The sequence below is a fragment of the Mus caroli genome, chromosome 11, assembly GCF_900094665.2.
Source record: "Mus caroli chromosome 11, CAROLI_EIJ_v1.1, whole genome shotgun sequence".
Taxonomy (NCBI): domain Eukaryota; kingdom Metazoa; phylum Chordata; class Mammalia; order Rodentia; family Muridae; genus Mus; species Mus caroli.
In genome coordinates, this window is record NC_034580.1 from 16234643 (window position 1) to 16251278 (window position 16636).

General features: G+C 46.1%; 1 protein-coding gene across 1 annotated transcript in view; it reads right to left on the reverse strand.

The window, feature by feature from the left end:
* The window catches only part of Slc1a4 (solute carrier family 1 member 4), a 29208-nt gene extending 17078 nt beyond the window's left edge, over positions 1 to 12130 (reverse strand). The window contains exon 1 of the mRNA XM_021176313.2: positions 11376 to 12130. Coding sequence (XP_021031972.1) covers positions 11376 to 11890 — 515 coding nt within the window. The 5' untranslated portion in view covers positions 11891 to 12130. The remainder of the gene's footprint in view (positions 1 to 11375) is intronic.
* Positions 12131 to 16636: the final 4506 nt, after the last annotated feature.

A 16636-nucleotide genomic window follows, 5' to 3' on the forward strand; every position in this document is an offset into this window, starting at 1 on the left:
AAAAAGAAAGCAAGCGTTTCGTCAGGGTCATGGATTTTAAGTACTGCGGTTCTATAACCTAGGGCTCTGCATATAGTAGGCAAGTATCCTAGCATTGAGATATAGCCCAGTTCACTCTTTAAACATTTAAACAGCCTTGAAACTCACTGTGTAGCAGAGATGATGCTAAACTGTGGATCCTCCTAGGCATCACCAGCTGTTTTGCTTGTTTGTTTTAAGATGTACTTTTATTATTTAATTGTGTATGTGTGTGTGCGCACTTACATGTGCACAGACACACCAATGAAGGTCAAGCAAGGGTGCTGGATCCTGTAGAGCTTTAGTTACAGTTGAGTCATCTGATGTGGGTGCTGGGAACTACGGGGTAGTCCTCTGCAAGAGCGGCAAGCACTCCAACTGTTGAGCCATTCCTCCAGCCTCAGCAACTGTTATTTAGTTAATGCTGAAGCAAGTCCCAGCTGACTTCAAACCCTCCATCTTCCTCCCACTGCTCCCGGAGTGCTGGAATTATAGGTGTACATCACCGCACCTGTTTAACCAACAGGCCTGGTTTGTTTTACAATAATTGAGATCCATTTATAGAATTGAGAGATCTTGGAAGGGAGGGTACCAGCGTCCAGAAAGTCATCCTGGCAAGTTCAACAAAATCCTATACAAATAACTGTCTCAAAGCCTGTAGAGTCCCCAGTGTTCAGCATGACAATAGCTTCATTTAAACCTGCCTGCCTGAGCCTGGATTAACTCCAACCAAGAGATTTTGTTTTTCCTTTCACACCTTGGACGCACCTTCCAGGAATACAGCTACTATGTAAATTATGGGATAACAGTTTGTTTTGTTTCGAAAGTTTCCAAGAACTACTCTTGCTAAGAAATTGAAGCCCCATTGCTAAGTCCTAAGCTCGGAGTCCTTCCTTTTGCACTGAGCTGGACTCAGTCTGCACTCAGCTGGCTCCTTAGCAGGGGTTTCTCCTTCTCTCCTTGTGCACCACCATTACTAGTCAGCAGCAATTCTAAACCAGAAATAAAGATCCAACCTCTTTTAGAGAATTTACATATTTTTAAAGACTTATTTACTTATTTGTGTGTGTGTGTGTGTACATGGATGCATGTGTTTGTACAAATGGACACTGTGTGGTTATGCATGAAGTCAGACATCCACTACCTTATTTTTGAAAGATTAAGTTTCCCACTGCCTTGGGAGCAAGCCAACCCCAGCAATCCCATCTCTCCTCCTCCTCCTCCTCCTCCTCCTCCTCCTCCTCCTCCTCCGAGCTGGGGTTAGAGGCTTACGTAGGATGCCTGGTTTTCCATGGGTACTGAGAGCCTCAGGATGTGCAGCAGTCACTTTAACCACTGCCCATGGATAAAGCCCTGCATTTATAGATTAAAGCACATTTTTGGAAGACTGGAGAGGTGGCTTAGCAGTTAAGAGCACTGGCTGCTCTTCCAAAGGACCCACATTTAATTCTCAGCACCTACATGGCAGTTCACAACCTTCTGTAACTCACACATGTGGTGCATAGATACATCAGTACACATACGCAAAGCATTAATACACATAAAATAAACACATTTTATTATAATATTTCCCTTTTTTCTTTTATATTAATAAAGTCATTGTGATGTCCTGAAATACACGTATAGGAATGGATTTTATGTTTGGATGAAAGCACTTGTTTTGTTTTGTTTAAAGACAATAGGGGTTGGGAAAAATGGCTCAGTTAGTAAAGTGCTTTTGGCTCAAGCATGAGGACCTAAAATAAATTCCATGGAAAGCCAGAAGCAGGAATGTGAGTCTGAGATCCCAGTGCTGGGAGTCCCAAGACTGAAGGAGAAGGGCGTGTAGTGCTCAGCCCTTCGGAGGCAGAGGCAGGTGGATCTCTGTGAGCTAGAGGCCAGCCCAGTCTACAGATCTAGTTCCAGCACAGCCAGGGATACACAGAGGGACCCTGTCTCAAGACAGACAGACAGACAAACAAACAAACAAACAAACAAACAAACAAGCAAATGGAGCATGATTGTGGAGGAAGATGCCTAGCTTTGATCTCTGGGGTTCATGTACTGCACATGCAAGCACCACACACACACACACACACACACACACACACACACGCACGCACACACACACACAGAGCTAGACAGAGCGAGCAAGAGAGAGAGAGACAAAGAGAGAGAGAGACAGAGAGCGAAGAGAGATTAAACAAACAAATAACTAAACAAATGAGTTTTCAGAAAACCAACCAAGTCCAAAATCTAATTAACTATATAAACTAGGCTAACCTTGAAATCACAGAGACCCACCTGCCTCTTTCTCCCAAGTGCTGGGAATATCCTCTTTGGAGCAAGGCTCTGTGTAGAATGCTGGTCTTGACATATAAACTACCATATTCCAGCTATACACATATAAACTACCATATTCCAGCTATACACATATAAACTACCATATTCCAGCTATACACTTCCAGCAGGAACAACAAATTGGAAGAATAAAAGGCCCTGTGCTGGCTGCTTTCCCACTAATTCCTGCTCCTGAGGGCAAGCTGAGCTGCAGAATTAATTACTGCGAGGGATCTAGGAGCACTGGGAGATGAGCCTCTAGCCATTCCTGTCAGGGATTATCTTAATTTGGCTAATTGAGGTGGGAAGACACAGCCTAACAGTTGGTAGAACCATTCCCTGGGCTTGGGTTTCTGGGGGGAGTAGGAAGAGAAAGTGAGTTTCACGCATTCCTTTGCCACTCCGTCTTCTGATGTGGCTGCACTGTGACCAGCTGCTTCAAGCTCCTGTCACCTTGTCGGACTATACCTTGTCTGCAACCCAAATAAACCCTTTCTCCCGTAAGTTTCTTTTTGTTAGGGTATTTTATCACAGCAACAGGAAAAGAAGGTCAGACAGGCTGTTCAGCCGGCAAAGAAACCTACAAACACACATGCACACATGCAGAATATATGGTGTTGGGGTTCTGAGGTAGGCAGGTGTGATGACCCAGTGGTGGGCAATCTGATAGCCTCCTGGTGTTCATTATTACACACTCCACTTTCCTTGAGGTGATGGAGTCTATGACTTGCTCAAAATCGGTACAATGCACCGAAAGCAATGAATGGGTCATTCCTTCTGTGGTTTGGTCACCTAAAATTGTAGCGTTCTGTCTAGTTAGCACACTCTCCTGTCGGTCTTTCTGGGCTTACACACTTGGATAAAGGAAGCAGCTATTCTAGAAAGCTCCACTTGATGAGGAACTGAGGTTGGCCTCCAGTCAACAGTGGAGTAGGAACCATGGCTCCAAGTCAAAACCTCAGCAAGCTACATTCTGCCAATAGACACATGACCTCCAAAGTCTCCCCTCGATGACCTTTCAGGTGAGAGCTATCGGACGCCTTGACTGCTGTCCTCTAACAGATAGAACCTGAACGGCAAGAATCCCACCCCCGCAGATCTCCGGGATTATACCTACGTGGGAGTTTAAGCTGCTGTACTGCAGCCATTTGTTACTAGATAGCTAAGACACAAGTCGACACTCTAAATGAGATGAAAATCAAACCGGAACCTTGTTTAGGACTCTCACTGTGCTCCCAGCGGACAGCCAGCATTCACAGCCTCCCCACACTCACTGGTCTATGAAACCTGAATTGTTTTTGGCATCCTTAAGAACAACCAGCAAGTGTACACCTGCACGAGAGCAGAAAACAGGGATGCTTAGCTGAACTAACTGTTGACGATCGTGAGAAGTTCGTATCATAGGCACATTTTCTTTAAACAAGCAGATGTGGGCTGGGGATGAAACTCAGTTGTTGATAGCATGTGTGAACTGGATTTGGTCCCCAGCACCACTTAAACCTATAGCCGAGCCCCTAGGAGCTAAGGGCAGATAGGAAGTTCAAAGTCATCTTTAGCTATAGAGTACATTTAGGACTGGCCTGCGGTTCATAAAAATCCCATTTTATTTTTAGTTTTCTGAAAGATAAAGTAGCAATTTATATTGGGTAGTCTTTGGTCTATCTGAGAAAAGCAATATATTTAACCTTCCTTCCATTACAAAAACCAACTTCCTATCCCATCTCCATGTGACTAGGTCCTGCATCTCCTTCTATTTGCTAATCTCCTCAGAAGCAGAAAGAGAGCCTGTGCCTCCTTTCCCGGTCTTTACCTACTACTTGCCAATTCTTGGTTCCCAGACCCAGTTGGCCGGAGGGTTCTCCTTCTCTGAGGAATGGGAAGTTATGGAAACTGCCAAGTTAGAAAATGTGCATCTTCTGTCTGACTAGTTTTATGTCCGCTTGACACAAACTAGACCAGCAGTCCTCAACAGGTGGGTCGAGATCCCTTTGGGGATCAAACAACACCTTGACAGGTGGAGGTTGCCTAAGACCATTGGAAAACACATATGTTCATTACAATAACAGTAGCAAAACTACAGTTATGAAGTAGTGCTTTCATGTGTGTGGGGGTCACTACAACATGGAAAAAAAAAGAGTCACAACATTAGGAGGGTTGTAAACCACTGAGCTAGAGTCATCTGGAAGGAAGCAACCTCAATCCATCTAGCTGTAGAGCATGTTTGTAATTAGGGCTTGATGGGGGAGGGCCCAGCCCACTGTAGGTGGTGCCAACCCTGGGCTGGTGGGCCAGGAAACTCTTCCACAGCCTCTGCATTAGTTTCTGCCCCTAGGTTCCTACACTGTTTGAGTCCCTGTCCTGAATTACTTTAAGGGTGAATAGTGATTTGAAGCATACGCCAAATGAACCCTTCCTCCTCAGTTTGCGTTGGTCACGGCGCGATAGTAACCCTAACTAGGAAAACCTTTCCCACTGGGAATAATTTTCCCTGCAAATGCTTCATATCATCCAGGGGTAACTGCTTCCTGGGTGGGTATGAGGAGTCTTTCATTCACATCTTAGAAACAGACCCTCTTATAAGGAGTACAGCTCTTGGTTGAAATCCTTTTCTGCCCTGCCTAATCTCTCAGTCATGAGTCCTAACCCTGTACCATCTTATCCAGAATAAATCCTAACAGAGTTCATTTTAAGACCATCAGTGAGATTCAACAGAAACAAAGGGGTATAGACAATACTACAAACAAAAGAATAACTCCTGACGAAGAAAAAAAAAAGGAAAAGTTCAAAAGAATATAGTGTATTTTGGCAGTCCAAGATAAAGTTAAAATACATTCACCATGATTCAGCACTTCTACGCCCAGATGTCTGCTCAAGAGAAACAAAAATATGTATCTGCAGGAGGATCTGTATGCATGACAGCATTACTCATAAAGGCCCCAAGTACCATGCCCATCACAGATGAATAAGGAGGCAGTGATAAATCAATACAGTGGAGCACCAGTCGGCAATAAAAGGGACCAACAGCAGCACAGAGCATCTCAGTAGCACTGTCCTGAGCCAAAGAAGCCAAAGTAAATACATGCTGAATAAGCACAGGGAGATAACACTCCAGCAAGCCAAACCGATGAAAGGAAGGAAGGAAGGAAGGAAGGAAGGAAGGAAGGAAGGAAGGAAGGAAGGAAGGAAGAAGAAAAAGAAAGAGAGAGAGAGAGAGAAAGAAAGAAAGAAAGAAAGAAAGAAAGAAAGAAAGAAAGAAAGAAAGAAAGAGAGGAAGGAAGAAAGAGGAAGGAAGGAAGGAAGAAAGAGATAAAGAAAGAAAGGGAGGGAGGGAGGAAGGAAGAGGGGGGCGGGGGGAGAGAGGCAGGCCTGTACTCCTCATACTTGGGAGGCAGTATAGGAGGATCAGGAATTCAGAACTATCCTGGGCTATGCTGGGCCCCACCTTAAACCAAGTCAGAAAGGCACGGTGATAACTACAAAGAAGACTCCAAATACATACACCCCACAGGATAGCCACACTTAGCTTACAGCACAGATACATACACCCCACAGGATAGCCACACGTAGCTTACAGCACAGATCTCAAGCCCTCGGGAGCTATGCTAGCTTCCTTGTAGATGTGTTTCAACATGAAGGGAGGGGTTGTTTACTGACTCCACGATTTCTAAGGTTCAGTGTAGCGTAGCAGGGAGCTGCTGGCATCACAGCAGTCAGGGAACGTGGAAGAGGTCCAGCATGGGGTGAGATACAACTCCTTAGAACACTGCCTGCAGTGTCCACACTCCCAGAGCCCCTAACAGTGCGTTCAGATTTGGAATCCATCAGTGAACGAGACCATCCCTTACATCGGAAAACTCATGATCTGGAAACTCATCTATGGAGGCTCCCTTACAGCCACACTTAGGAGCACCCCTCAATAATTTCCTAGTTTTTTTCTTAATCTGATTACGTTGACAACCAAGATTAACCATCACAGGACTCATCTAAAACTCCTTTCCTCCAGTGTCCTGCGTGCTGTATATCAGGGGCTGGGAGGGCCTCCCCCTGGCTGGCTCCCAGGGCCAGGAGTACAGGGGAAGAGCACAACTCTCCACTCAGATTTTCCAACACAGATGCTCATCTTAGCCCGAGCACCCCTGCACCGCAGCAACAGCTGCTTGCCAGGCAAGAAGTTTCTTTCCTTTACAGCTTTGTCTCTAAGCACTTTCTCTTAGTAAGCTTTCAACACAGAGGACACTGAGCTGGAAAAGATGCTAGAGGTGATTTTTCACCCTCCCAAGGCCCAGAGCCATGAAGTCCATCTGTTTCCTTTGTGCTTAATCTGGACAAGCCCTGCTCAAGAGAAGTACTTGTATGTGTATTGCCCAGTGGTGACATATCCACATATCCTGTGTACACACACTCCTCTGAATGGTGCACCCAGCAATCTGTTAGCAACGTAAGTCCTTCTCCACTTGCATCAAGCCACAGCACATTCCACTACAAAAAAACGGATTAAGTTTCTCTTCCCCTCAATGAACATCAAACACAATCAAGACCTATTCAAATGTATTCTCAATATATCCTGTAGGAGGGTAAGAGGCCCAATCTCTCTACTGTGCATGAGCGTTAAGACAAACTGTGGCCTCTGAATGAACTTTTAGGGTAAAACTGCTTACCATCTTATATCTATGCTTAATTGGGAACACATATGATTAAAGTTAGATATGCTATAGAAAAGAATATGCACACTGAACAAAGGTTTACATAGCATCATAACAGCCCCCAGCACCACCCATCAATGCCGACCAAAAGACTGTCAGGTAAAACAGAGCCACCCACGCTATGCACCTTAGCAAGCATGTACTTCAAACTACTCCTCCTTTTATTTATTGTTTTACATGCATGAGTTTTTGTCTGTATGTATATGTGTGTGCACCATATGTGTGCCTAGTGCCTAAAGAGGCCAGAAGAAGGTGTTGGATACCCTGAACCCGGAGTTACAGATGGCTGGCTGGAGCCTACCATTTAGATGCTGGGAACTTAACTTGGGTACTCTTCAAGAGTTCAGCATGTGCTCTGAACTGCTGAGCTATTTTTTCAGTACCCCCTTCTTCCTCTGAACCCCACCAAAGGATTACTCAGACAGTAGCTGAGGGCCTTGCTGTATAGGGAGTATATATATATATATATATATATATGAGCATATATATATATATATATATATATATATGAGCATATATATATATTTGCTCATGTGGCCCCCTGTCATACTTGGCAGCATATTTTCTTTCTGACTGCTACTATCACTTAGCTTTTGAATAACATTCCCTTGCTATTTTGGTTTTCTTTGGTTTTTTTGTTTGTTTGTTTGGTTGGTTGGTTTTTGGTTTTTTTCGAGTCCTTGCTATTTTGTAAGCCCTTATTTTAGATCCTCAAATAAGAAGCCAATAGCCTGGAAACACCCAGATTAGACATTGATAATCAGCTAACAATACAACCGAGGAAATTAAAGTTTTACACACTTTTTTTTTATGGTTTAAGAGCTTTATTATAGAAATGCAGGGGGAAAGAGAGAAGGTAGGAAAGAGAGAGAGAGAGAGAGAGAGAGAGAGAGAGAGAGGGAGAAGAGGAGAGGAGAAGACAAAGAAAGGAAAGAGAAGAGAGGACAAAGAGAGGGGCTAGAGGGGGAGTTTTACATACTTTTAAAGTAAATGTATTATTATTCTATTGTGAGACAGGGTCTCATGTATCCTAGGCTAGCCTGTGGCTATGTAGCTAAGGATGACCTAGAACCTTTGCTCTTCTCAAGTGCAAGGATCACAGGCGAGTGCTTCTTTATGTCCTTTCTGCAGTGTTGGGGTTGTGCATCCTAGAGAGCCCTCCTCTAACCGACCTTAACTTCATTTAAATAACTACACATGATCAGTGCATATCCCTACTGTGCAGAACACACATGCTGTTCTGAGACCTGAAATGCCAAATCGTCCTTCTGCATAAGGTGTTTCTTGTTTTTCTGAGATATGCTTTCTCACAGCCAGTCCTCCTGCCTCTGCCTTCCACAGGCTGCCCCATCATGCCCAGCTGGGTTGTGCTTCTGACCCTGGGATGTGACTCTTCATTGCATCCAGATTTACACACATCCCAGTTTACCTGAATTACATACAGAACACCATTGATGTACTAGGCTAAAGCGTTCTACACGTGAGCTGGCCACAAAACCAACTCACTGGCTTTATCAGCATGTTAGAAGCAATCATCTACCACACTTAAAACCCTGTTGTAACTTGCTGTGGTTTGAGAGTGCGGGCCTGAGGCATGTATATATGAGATGTCATAATATAAAAAGTGTCTCTTACTATGGGCTAAAGTGAAATCACAAAAATACGGAGTGTGTTGTTCAACCCAGAGATCCAGTCCCTCGGGCCAAATGTGGAGAGAGTGAATGGACGCGCCTGCTCAGTGTGGCAACACATCACTTGGATACACGACTTTCACAGGCAAACAGGTGTGAAGCTTATCTGGATTGGCAAATGGAGAGCTCAGCTGTGCTGCACACACACACAACAGCTCAGTGTGGAAAACTTCAAAAATGTTTCTTCTGTATACATTTGGGGTGGTTTGTCCTTCTGATCTATTGTCAAGGTGGTGTGTGTTTCCCCGTCCTATATAAGAATATAAAGTAGTGAACTTTTGCTCTTTTTTGTTGCTGTTGCTTCAGAAGTGTTTCCTTTTATTTAAGTTAAAAAATTCTTTACTAAGTCTGCAGGAACTTCAAAGACTACAGAACAGGATACGGCATAGTATGTATACCTGCTAAGTATTCATCAGCCCCGGTGTTTATTGTCTCAGAGCTAGTTAACAAAGGGTTCTCCTTTCAGATCTTGGTACCCCCTATAAGGATGGGAGCTGAGGAAGGCCTGGGGGATGGTGGGCTTGCACAGCTGTGCTCATTATGATACTGTGTATATGTAGTTTTTAAGCTTAAGGCCAGCCTGAGCTAGATCCAGGACAGCCAGGGCCAGAATGTGAAATCTCATTTTTTTGGGGGGTGTGGGGAGGATGAGGAAAGAAGGGGTTTGAGACAGGGTTTCTCTGTGTAGCCCTTGCTGTCCTGAAATTCACTCTGTAGACCAGGACATACTGCCATTACTATACATTTTGTCTTGGAGAATGGGCAAACCTTGAACCATGGGGCAGAAGACCTATGGATCTCCTAATCCACCCCACCCCATGAGAGTCAAACTTAGGGCCATAAAATCACTCTACCATTAAAGCGTAAACCCTGCCCTTGGTTAAGATTTCACTAGTAGCTCAGGCTGGACTCAAACCCTGCCTCCTAAGTGTCCCAAACACGCTCAGCCCTCATCTTTGCCTATATTTCCTGGGTTGGAAGCAGGATTGCACCAACTGCCCTGCCTTTATCACGAACTTCTAGGTCAAGTGCAGCTAGCTAGTAGAAGCATTAGAAAATACTACCCCATCCTAACAGGCCAGGGAAAGCTCTTCCGGGGAGATACAACAAGGGTTGCCCTTGTCTCTGAGAAATTACACCTATACTGATCCTTGAGACATGACACTGGGTCACCATTCACTTTGAAAGCAGGAGCTAGAAGGGCTTGGGTCTAAAACCACGACCATAAAGCAGTAAGTTGTAAGTCCTTTCTTGGGGTGATGGCCATAAAGTGGTTCTCACTCCTCCTACCCCCAATTACTGGTCAGTTCCTTTTTCAAAGATGGAGGAACACCATTAAGGCTCCTGTGTTACCATAGAGAGGTACAGATGAACATCATACTCCTATTTGGGCCACAGATGGCTCTACAAAAAGAACCCTGAAACCCCATATTTGTCTTCTCTCCCTGAGGACAGAACAAACCAAAGCTGCTCTGGGCTTCAGTAGGGTTCTCTATCTCTGAACACATGTACAGTTACGTCTCAAACCTTAAGACTCTTAGACTACCAGGCCACCTGGCAGGCACCAAAGCCTACAGTTCCATCAAAGTCCCCATAGGCTACCTCCACTTGCTCTGTTTGCAGGAACTTTTGGTCTTTTTCAGCAGATTTCCCCCCCAATACCATGTCTCCGGTTTTTTGTTTTGTTTTAGATGAACAAACTCTTGAAGTGGCAAGACAGCTGTCATATTTTCCACACGAAGAAATGGAGACAGGAGAAAGACAAGTCGCTTGCCCAGACTTCTCTGGTTTTCACCACCTCAGCAATGAGGAGCTTTGCCCAGTGACTCAAGACAAAACATACCACTAAAGCTCAGAAAGCTGGAAGGGGAGCCAGCTGGACTCCTCGTTCAGACGAACCTGGTTACATTAGTAAACGCCTGTAGACTGATGTTTCCCCATTTGTGAACTTTGGATTAGTTCAAATGGAGAGGTGAAGCTTTGAAAACTATACTCTATCATCCCAGGGGATGAAATACAACTCCTGAGTGAAAAAAACAAGCAAAGAAAGGTGTGTGTGTCTCAACTCTCTGGATCTCGGCTTTCTACAAAGAAATAACGCTAGGCCCCATGATCCTGACCAAGAACGTCCACAACCTGTCCTAAGCCTGAGAGGCAGTCACGTAGCTGGGCAACGGGCTCCACATAACTAACTCCAGTTTTATTATTCTTGGACACATCCATAATTCTGCTGAAAATTGCCAACTTCCTTCCAGACCAAAGGCTGAATCAGAGAAAACCTCAGACTACAAGCTGGATAGCTCCTCAGGCGAAAGTCACTCAATGTCCTGGAAGCTTTGGGGGTGATGTAGGGGAGAAAACAGGAACAATTAAAAAACGAAACAAAACAAACAAACAAAACTGAGAGAGCCCAGTGTAAGGAGTAAAGCACAACTGAGAAGGTATACCCTTAACGTCCCACCTAACGGAAAATCGGTTCCAGCCAAAAGCTGTGGCCTCCAGTCTTTAAAGGTGTGGCCAGCACGTAGCCCAGACGTAAATATGAAATTTAGTGTTAAAGGCCAACAGTAACTGAATTAACTCTAGGTGATATGAGTGCACGTGGCGTCTCCCGCCGTGCCTTTGGCGGGGTGGAGAGCAGTACCTGAGTAAATCGAGGAAAGAGTCCACTGTCTCTTTGGAGACCGGAGGAGGCCCTGAGTTCTCCAGCCCCAGGCTGCTGGACTGGAGGGTCTGCGCGCCCGCCCCTGGCTTGATGATGAACGCCAGAGCAACGGCGAGAGCAGAGGCGCTCAGCGTGGTGAGGCCGAAGTAAGCAACAGCGATGCCACCCAGACGCCCGAGGGAGCTGGCATCCAGGGAGGCGGCTCCCGACACCAGGCTGCAAACCACCAGCGGCAGGATGATCATGCGCAGCATGCGGAGCAGCATCTCGCCCGGGAAGGCCAGGTAAGTGATCTGCGTACGGGTGAGCTGCAGCCCCCGCAGCGCCGCGCCCATGCCGGCACCCACCAACACTCCCGACACGGTGAGCAGCACCAGCGCGTGGCGCCGAAAAAAGCTAGCACAGCGCTGCGATTTGCCCGTCGCCGTCTCGGGCGTTCGGGGCTCTGCCTGGGTGCCGTCGAGGTAGCCGTTGGTCTCGCCGCTCTTCTCCATGTCGTTGCCCGCTGCTCTAAGCGGTAACACTCAAGGAACTTGGAGAAAAGACCGGTTTCGAATGAATGGATCAGGCGGAGACAGTGGCCTGTGCCAGCTGCGGCTTCCGAGCTCTGTGAGTCCCTACAGGAACACTTTTCAGAAAGATAAAAGAGAGACGTGGGTTGTGGGTTGGAGCCGAGGCAGAGCAGACCGCGCCGCGCCCAGCCTTCTTTCAGAGCCGCTGCAGGCTGGAGATGATGCAACGCAGGAGGCACGCTGGAGGCTGCAGCCTAGGAAGGAGGGCGGGGCTGGAGCTCGCCCCGCCCATGTAGGCGCGCCTCCGATGTTACGACCAATTAGAGCCCCGAATATCCGTTCCCCACCTCCCTGACGTTTCCCAGGTCCCGCCCTTCTCCCACCCTCCTCGAGGCACAGCAAAGAGAGTGAGAGACAGGCAGGCCCGGCTCTCCCGACTGGGCGTGAGGCCATCGGCCAATCCTGTCTCCTGGCAGCTTCCAGTCCTACTGTCCAGGCCTCGGGGAGAGAGGGAGGGGAGCGTCTGGAACACCTCGGCAGTTCTTCTCCCCAGCTGGTGGAGGAGGGGAGCCCTCGGAGGTTGGTGCCCGCCCTCCGCTAGGGAGTCCGGAACGACCCAACCTCCGTCCTGCGGGAAATCCTTTCTTCTAAGGGCTCTGTAGGCTTTCCTGGTACAGAGACAAAGGAGTGGGTGAATGGGGGAAAGTCTCATTGTGTGCACGTACAAGACTCTAGCAGAGCTTTACCCTTAGGTGACCGGCGGGTCCGGGTGGCACTATGCACAGTGCCAAGGGTGAGCCACTGCGTGCACTAGCGCCCTCTGGGGCGGGTCCATTGGACTCTGAGGAGAAGCCTGGTGTGTGCAGGCTAAAGACGTAAAACTCTCCCAGGGAAACAGAGCTCTAACGCCACCACTTTCGGTGGCGTGTCTGCCCTGTAACTTCAGCTGAAACACAAGCGGGATTTTAACCACCCCCTTCCGGGGCTCCAGACTTGGCACACCAGCAGTTCAGTCAAGTGTTTGGCCAGTCTGAAAGATGGGTCAATGGATTTTTTTTTTAAATGCCATTTATTTACTATCTTCCTGGGCCACAGCAGATAAAAAGGGAAACCTTGGCAGTCGTTTATTGTGTTGTTTATTTATTTATTTATTTATTTTTCCCTGTTCTGCTTTTGAAGAAAACCCTAGTTAGGTACACAGCTGAGTTAAAGAGGAAGACAATGTGAAGTAAAGTAATTTTGAAGCATACCATAACAGAAAACTGTGCAAATCAATATGTCCTGTCGAGGAACTGTAAAACGTCCAATTGTTGAGACAGCAAAGAGTTCCTTACATGAAGCCATTTAGCTGTCATGTACAGCTTGTTGAAGTAGGAGCTTATTGGTGGGAGGGAGGTTTGTGCATTAGATGAGGACCTATACATATTTTTATCTTGTTTCCCAGAACATGGTTTACCTCTCTGTGCAAGGATGACTGATTCCTACAGACCCATGTTCCTCATTTCCAGGTTGCTCTGCCTCCTTTTGTGTAAGCTACTGTTTTTATGCAAAAGACTGAAGTCATGTTCCAGAAGTGGGTTTCCAATTGCCTGCTTTACAGCTCCACCCAGACATTCTGCAGCATCTCAGCTCAGCATATTCAGAATCAGATCTGTGATTGTCTCCTCCAGCCCGTTACTGTTATCGTGATGATCTGCCTCTGTGAACCTTTATGTTTAAGTTTTCTCTAGTCTGATCTGTTGTTAAGCCCCATGACTCGTGTTGAAATGTCCTTTCTCTCCTCTACTTCCACTAGCCATGCTGTTGACTGCATGCTAGTGCTTGACAAATTCTTCCTTTGTGGCCCAAGCAGGCCTTGAACTCAGAATCTCCCCTGCCTCTATGTAGAGGTTTGGTTTATTGGTATGTATTGTAATGCTAAATACTGGCCCTTGTTGCCTAGGGGACTAGAAGATCCTCACAGTACATCAAAGTGATACTATGTAACCTTGCCCACCAAGTTATTCCTGATTGGTCAATAAAGATGCAGATATCCTATAGCTGGGCAGAAGAGAGGTAGGTGAGGTTTCAGTTCCTGGGCTTGGGGTCTGAGGCAGGACCATGAGAGGGAGGAAAGAAGGTGGAGAGAGAAGACACCAGGGGATAGGTAAATCATGAAAACATGGCCATAAAGGCTGGCCAGTTCAAGTAAGAGCAGCCTAGGCAGAACGTGGCAAGTTATATCTTGGGGTCATTGATAGGGAAGTAGGCAAAATAGCTTAGAGGGTCGATATCTACCCAGCTCTAGTGCTTTAAAGGCTTTTTATAAATATATTGGTGTGTGTCTTTTATCTGGGAACTGAATGATCCAGGCAGAGTAGAAACTCCCAAGTAATATTATTTACCACAATACCTCTACTTTCTGATCGCAGGTATATGTCACTGCACCTTGTTTATTTCCATACTTCTATATCTAGGTGTTAAACAATTACTGGTTTGGGGTATTTATTTTCTGGTGTCTATGTCTGACCAGAGGAGAGCATTGGGTTTTTTGCTCTATCATTGTCTGTCTTACTCCTTTGAGATGGCCTCTCACTGAACCTGGAGCTCGGCTGGTGATCCTCTTGTTTCTGCACCACAGCATGGGGTTATACAAGTGCTTGGCCACACTTCACTTTTTGAGCAAGTGCTGGGATCTGAACTCTTACCCAACAGAATCATCTTTCTAACCTCCTTATTTTTGGCTTTTGAAATTTTGTTTTGTTTGTTTTGAAGCAGAGTTTCATGAACTTTGAGTTGGTCTTGAACTCTCTATGTAACGACAGATAGCCTTAAATTCCTAATCCTCCTGACTGTACCACACACACGCTGGACTTACGTGTGTGTGTGTGTGTGTGTGTGTGTGTGTGTGTGTGTATGCACGTGCACGCATGCGCTCGTGAGCAGCACACAACACCACCAGACTTGGCTGAACCCAGGGCTTTGTGTATGCTCTGCTTGAACCTGGGGCCAGCAAGCTTCCAGTTATCCTCCTGCCTCTATCCCCCTTAGAGCTGAAATTCTAGGAGAGCACAGGCCTCCAGTTTGTTAGACATGAGGCTAGGATCTGAATTGTAGCCCTCATGATTACACAGTAACTGCTTTTAACTGCTGAACCATCTCTCCAGCCCCCTCATCCCTTTCAGAGAGAGAGCCTTGTTACGGAGCCTAGACTAATGTCTAGAATAAAGAGAAAGAATAGGATGGCAATTACAGAAAGAGCGAGCTGAAAAGCATGTGCTGATGAGGGCGGGTGGAGAAGGGAGCTTTATACTTTGTTGGTGGGTATTCAGATTAGTATAGCATTGCAGAAAATGCAAATCAACGTGGCAGGGCCTTAAAAATCAAAAGCCATTTCTTTGATCCAGGGATTCTAGGTATGGTCAAAGGAAGTGAAATCAGCATGTTGAAAGGATATCGGAATTTAATATTTTACATTTACTGAGTGTGTGTGTGGGCACTTGAGTGCTTCTGTGGATACCAAACAACTTATAGAAGTCTGTTCTCTCCCTCCATCATGATGATTTCAGGAATGGGTCTTGGATTGTCAGTGGCAGGTGCCTTTACTCAACAAACCATGTCACCAGCTGGACATCTGTGGTTCTAGTCACAATACCCATGAGACAGAGCCAAATTAGATGCTTATCAGTGGATGCATAGATAAAGGAGACCATTCCAAAAGCGAAATCTATACGAACCTGAAGGACATTGTTAAATGAAACAAAACATTGCATGATCTCACTTGTATATGCAGTTGTTTTATTTTTAAAAGCATGATTCAGAGGCTAAGAATCTGGCCAGGATGGAGCAAGAGGCAGGATGAGACCGAAACAGAAGACTTGCCCCTAGTTTTAGGAAACAGCTAAAGTATGTCAGCAGAAATTTTCTTTTTCTTCAAGAAGACTGGTGAAGCAGGAGTATTGGAGAGACGAGCTGGCCAGCGGAGACGTAAGTAATCTGGTTTCTAGGACTCCTGGGGAGAAACTTTGAATTGGAGATTTCATTTGATGATATGTCAGATGTTTAAAGAGATACTGAGAGCAAATCCCTGTGCAAGGCCCATAGAATTGTCGGAGGGAGGGAGGGAGAGAGAAAGAGTTAAAGCTAAGCATAGTGGCTCATGCCTGAAATCCCAGCATTCAGGAGTCTGAGGCAGGAGGAATGTTCAACAGCAGGCTGGGCTAGATACTAAGTTCAAGGCCAACTGGACTTACACAGTAAGTTCTGGTCTAGCCTTCTCTACAGAGTGAGACCCTGTCTCAAAACCACAAGCCAAGCCAAAATCCAGAACAACAGAGCCAACAAACTGCCCCCCCCCCACACACACACCTTCTAATTGGAGTAGGGCATAATGGCTCAGATCTGTGAGCCAGGACTTGGGAGGCTAAGACAAGGGACTGAGGGTTTGAGGGCAGCCTGGATATTCAGAGTGCCAGGTTTGCTTGACCTATGGGGGAAGACCTTGCCTCCACCTCCCACCTACAGGGAGTGGTGGTGAAGAATGTTTCCGTGGTTACCTAAGATGCATATTCCTGAGGCTAGAACAGCTGAGGAGTCTAAATCTCAACAAAGGACCCTTTCCTCCCTCCACATTCCATTATTTAATTATGATGTATGTATAAGGGTTGTGAGTTAACAACTTAGAATTAAGGTAAAGCTCCAGGTAAGATTACTAGCTGTACAAAGCCTGTTAATCGAGTCCTTCTCTCT